This window comes from Theobroma umbraticum, unplaced genomic scaffold (assembly GCF_002168275.2).
Source record: "Theobroma umbraticum cultivar Fairchild unplaced genomic scaffold, ASM216827v3 scaffold_146.0, whole genome shotgun sequence".
NCBI lineage: Eukaryota > Viridiplantae > Streptophyta > Magnoliopsida > Malvales > Malvaceae > Theobroma > Theobroma umbraticum.
Window position 1 is genome coordinate 7583679 of NW_018397265.1, and position 5301 is coordinate 7588979.

Here is a 5301-nt window from a genome sequence, read left to right on the forward strand (position 1 = left end):
GCCTCGTCTAATCACTCACCTTGTGCTCGCTGAACCCAATGTCCAACTCCGATGAAAACCAGGCTTTCTATTTTTAGGGCAGAGAACAAGACAAGGATCCAAACCCAACTACCCCGTTTACATGTTATCAGGTGAACCATGGCTCATATTCCTCAAGAGCCATATAACATTTCTTGGCCCTCAACACAAGGAAACATTAAGGCAATCGGAAAATGAAACTTTTTGACAGCCAAAAGCAATCTTCATTGTTCCCCCTTCCCTTCCTCCCCTCTTTTTTTTCCTCTTACTTAATCTTCCCCTCTTTTTTGATAATAATTTTAAAGCTACCAATATGCTTGGGATTGTGTTTGAGAATGTTCAACTAAACAGGGGAAAGTTATTCAGGAATATATGATACAATTGCTAAATGCCTCCATAAACCTACCGCCAGACGCCAGCCTTTGGCATAAATTCAAAACTTCCGAGTCTTCCAAATAGAGTCATTGTTATCCTGGCCACAATGAGCGAGCCGTCAATCATGCAGGAACAGGACTTAGACCGGAAGGGCATTGCAAGCTAGCAGCATAGTCTCGTGCCCACAAGTCATAATGTATAATTTCCTCCAGGGAAGGAGTGGCCACCAATTCGTCCCGGTGCCTCTCACAAGTTAGTTCCACCACCTTGAAAATATCCAAATAACTGATCCTGAAATATCAAAACTATTTATTAGCACCATGTAACCAAGTTCTTATGCCAGGCAAATGCATAACAGTAGAACGAATTTATTATTGGTGAGAAGCACATGCATCAGCTGATGTAATCCTCAAATCATGATAACAAAATGTTCAATAATCACCACTGTATATTGACTTAACCTAATTCCAGAGACTGGGAGATTATCCAAAATGCCAGTAGTACTTTTTCCAAAGAAACCATTAAGCCATGCAAATATAAAGGAAAAAGTTTTCGAGGAATGGTAAACAGAAATAACCACAAAAAGATTCACGTTCAAAACAATGGAGGTGTGTGAAGGTGTGGTTTTGAGGTGGGGATAAGAATCATTCTTCATATTCTTCTTTAGAAAAGGGCCAATCATTAAATTTTCCAATGTATCTCAAAATGGATTGGTTGGGGAATAGATAATACTTTACGGTTCTATATAATTTTAGATATAGAAATTCATGTTAAGATCAGAAAATCATCATTGGCTTATCAAAAGAAAACAAATGTATTTCACTTAATAAAACAAAATTCGAAAAATAAAATTATTTCACTTGTTTCACAACATTTATGATTGTTTAAAAGGTAAACCATAAACAATAAATGCAGGATATATGCTGGCCAAAATCTCAAATATTCCCATGAAAGGTATTCCACGTTGTCATAACTTCAACATGATTAGAAATGTGTAGTGGATTGGAAGAAATTTTAGTTTGATTTGATGTTGCTCTAACCTAATTGGTTTTATGTTCCTTATTTATAAATTATAATCAGGAAAAGAGGTTTCAACCATAAAAGCCATCAAGTATCTTTATCATTAAAAAAATCAAAATTCACATCAAGGGGGAAGGCAGAACCCAGAAACAAACTGTAAAGTGAAAAAACATTTTCTAACAAGATAACATCTAGAAACCAAGCACTTACTTTTCATTGATGAACAGCTCTACAGCTTTTTCATTAGCTGCACTAAGAACTCCTGTCATGGTGCCTCCAGCTCTTCCAGCAGCGTAGGCAAGACTCATGGAGGGGTATTTCACATTGTCAGGAGCCTTAAAAGTTAGTGAACCAAGCCTGTTTCATCCATCAACCAATTAAACTCAAGAATTCCAGTATAGTAATTATGAATTTGAATGAAACCCAATCAACTTTTGAAAAACTAAATTAGTAATGAAATTAAAATTTGAAAGGAGACAAGCCAATTACTTGCAAAGATCAAGGCGAGGCCAAGATATTTCAGAGCAGTAAATTCTTTCTGGCCATGACATAGTGTAGAGGATTGGCAAGCGCATATCTGGCCATCCCAACTGAGCCAGGACAGATGAATCCTGAAAATATGGAAATACAAAAATAATGCTGAGAAATGAAAATTCAATTCCAGGCCGTACTCTCAACATCTTGCCAATCAAGGGCACGGCTGCGAGACAAACTAAACAGTGAACTATATGCAACATCTATGGCATCATCAAGCAGTAGCCGACATGATAGAGTTTAGAGTAAAACCTGTGTTTCAACCATTGAATGTATAATAGATTGTGGATGAATTACTATCTCAATGTTATCATACTCAGCTCCAAAAAGATAATGGGCTTCAATGACTTCTAGACCCTGTAAAATAGAGACTCTGCTTAATGCTTGTAATTCAGACCAGAGTAACATTTTGAAAAATAACATACTAATTTGAACGGTATGCTGCTTGTAATTTTGAATGAGACATTTGATAAATCTAAACCTTATTGAAAAGGGTAGCAGAGTCCACAGTAATCTTTTTCCCCATATTCCAGTTAGGATGCTTCAAAGCATCAGCTACTTTAACTTCTTTCAAATTTTCAACAGGCCAATCCCTATGAGAAACAAAGTGAGCAAATCATTCAAATAGCTTCTGGATTAGAGATACCAAAACAAGTTATCACATGTTCAGTAATAAATACTATACACTTGATCCTCAAATGAAGGCATTTATGTGTGTGTGTGTGTATACACACTCACGTGCATGTTCGAATACAATTTCAACAGGAGAGCAGGAATGTGTACAAATAATGTTTTTTTTTTTTGAAGATTATGTGTACAAATAATGTTAAAAGCCTAAGTTTTAATAATGTCAACTTCAATTGCCTTACGATTAGAAAAATAAAGTCAGGCGAGATCAGCAAGTAAACAGTTCATAAATTCAGATTTTCAACTTACGAACTTAATCATTCTAACTTAAATTATGATTCCACACCTGAAAGCCCCACCAGATGCAGTTAAAATAATACGTCGAAGTGCACTCTCTGGTAGTCCCTGAATACACTGAAGAAACAAAAGATTCTATGAGCATGTTCTGAAATTATCAAGAAAAAATTTGAGGGACAAAATGACAGTCCAAGCAAGTTGACTAACAAGTTACACCAAGAAAAGTGTGAAAGATGCCCAACTACCAAGAAGAAAACAACATAACTGACAGAGAATTTCTGAACTAAGCAATTTTCAGGCAATCTTATTCATCAAGTTACAGTTCCAAACCTGAAATATGGCAGAATGTTCCGAATCAGCTGGAAGGATTTTTACTTTATGCTTGTGAGCAAGAGGAAGGACAAAGGGACCACCAGCAATCAGGGTCTCTTTATTGGCCAAAGCAATATCTTTCCCTGCTTCTATCGCAGCCACTGTGGGCTGCAAAAAACAAAAAAGACAGACATTTTAGCAAGCTAATTAATGCAATATAATAAGCAACATACTCTTTCCTTCTCTTTCTAATACATATTCTAATTCTTGACAGTAGACTGTAGCTCATAATTTCTTCAATATACATTGTTCAGTGGATGCAAAGGAAACTATACATAGAGGAAGTAGAAATAGATCTGCACATGATTCTCTCTGGTTTGTGCACAAATGAGCACTACAATCCACTCATAAATTTAAAAAAGAAAAATTGGAACATCTAATTTTCTTCTTTCAATTAGACTTAACTATCAAGTTTTAATATTACATTTTACACTAAATCTAGGCAAGAAATCTTACATGCAGCCCTTATGGAAAGCTCCTAGGTCTTATGGATGACAGGGTTGAAAAGGCAGCATGTGGAGCATGACCAAATGAAGGGACAAAGTAAAAAGATGAGAGAGTACCTTCAATCCTGCACAGCCTACTATCCCAGTAACTACACTGACAGCATCAGGATGGCGAGCAACCTGTAAAACTTTTTAAGCTTAACCATCTAAATAATGAGAATTGCTCTATATATTTAAACAAAAGAAACAATGGACTAATATAGGCTACCTCAATAACTCCTTGCTCCCCAGGAATAATCTCAGGCTTTTGTTCCATATCAGCCAAAGCCTCTTTGAGTTCACTTACCAAAGACTCATTTCTAACAGCAACAATTTGAGGTTTGAACGTCTTCACCTGTAATAAGCAGAAAAATTATCAGCCCTCAAAGCCTCTACACCCTATTGTACCAAAACTCAATTCATATTTTAAACATTTACCTGCAGAAACCACTTGATATGGTATTATACTATACAAACCACATATGGCCAAAGTATCAGTGGATAATGACACAATCATGTTAGTGCATGAATCAAGTTACTCCAGTCCAAGTTTGACATTTATAAATTTAAGAATTATTGGAAATTGGAAAAACTAATGCATTACAAGTTGCCATAACTCGGTAAAAACTGAATAATTACCTGATCAGTAAGAAGCGTCACATTTGAACCAGCAGCCAGCCCCACAACTCTGAATTTATCTGGATTTTCTGCCACTATGTCCAACGTCTACAAAACACCAAATTATGATTCTAAACAACTTGATCAAGTCCCAAAAACAAGCATGCAAGCCCAGAATTAAAGTTCAATAGCAAAACGGGACATGACCAGATAGTTATCAAATGGTAAAAAGTTAAAAGTTTTTCTTTGTTCCCCTTTTCACCTGAGTTCCAATGGAACCAGTTGAACCAACAATGGAGATAGGCTTGGGACCATCCCAAGTCCTGCATCCAGGCTCCGGAAAAGCTCGTCCTGGCCAGGCCGGTGGTGGTTGTGGAGCCTGAGCTGAACATTGAACTCTCCTCCCAAACGTCGTGCCACAATCCTTCCTCTTCAAAACAAACCCCCCTAAAATTCACAAAACACTAATCTTTAGAACTATAATCCGAACCCAAGTAACCAAGACACAAGATTTATCAGGGCTTTACACAAAAAGAAACAAATTTTCTGGGTTTCCTCAGATACCGAGCGTAGAACCAATCAAGAAAGAAAGAAGTAAACTTGGAGTAAGCTGAGGCACAAAAACCAAAAAATAAAAAACAAATGGGAAACCTGGAAAAAGCTTGGGGAGGGAATTGGACTTGGACTTGGTGGAATCCAAGAAGGATATAGACTTAATATCAGGAGAAGAAATCAAATTCAAAGCCATCAAAACTGTGGAAAGGAACTCTTTTTAACTCAAAAAGAAAAGTAAAATTCCACCAGGCTTTGGAGAAATGAAATGTGTGGTGTCAAAAATTATGGAAAAACTCATAAAAACAGAGAACTTTTAAAGAGATGTGTGGTGGGATTGGGAAGTGGCAGAGACTGGGAAGTGGGGTTGCACGGGTGTTTGTTTTGACATGGTAAGCTGAAT

The 5301-nt window shown here is 36.8% G+C and overlaps 1 protein-coding gene across 1 annotated transcript; it reads right to left on the reverse strand.

The window, feature by feature from the left end:
• Nucleotides 1–225: 225 nt before the first annotated feature.
• Nucleotides 226–5301, reverse strand: DXR (1-deoxy-D-xylulose 5-phosphate reductoisomerase). Its single transcript, XM_021436699.2, has 12 exons — nucleotides 4998–5301; nucleotides 4609–4793; nucleotides 4368–4454; nucleotides 3958–4083; nucleotides 3807–3869; nucleotides 3202–3351; nucleotides 2921–2988; nucleotides 2429–2540; nucleotides 2200–2304; nucleotides 1903–2024; nucleotides 1624–1770; nucleotides 226–684 (listed from the first exon to the last, which is right to left on the reverse strand). Exons 1-12 carry the CDS (start codon nucleotides 5092–5094, stop codon nucleotides 516–518), a joined length of 1431 nt encoding a protein of 476 aa, XP_021292374.1. The 5' UTR covers nucleotides 5095–5301; the 3' UTR covers nucleotides 226–515.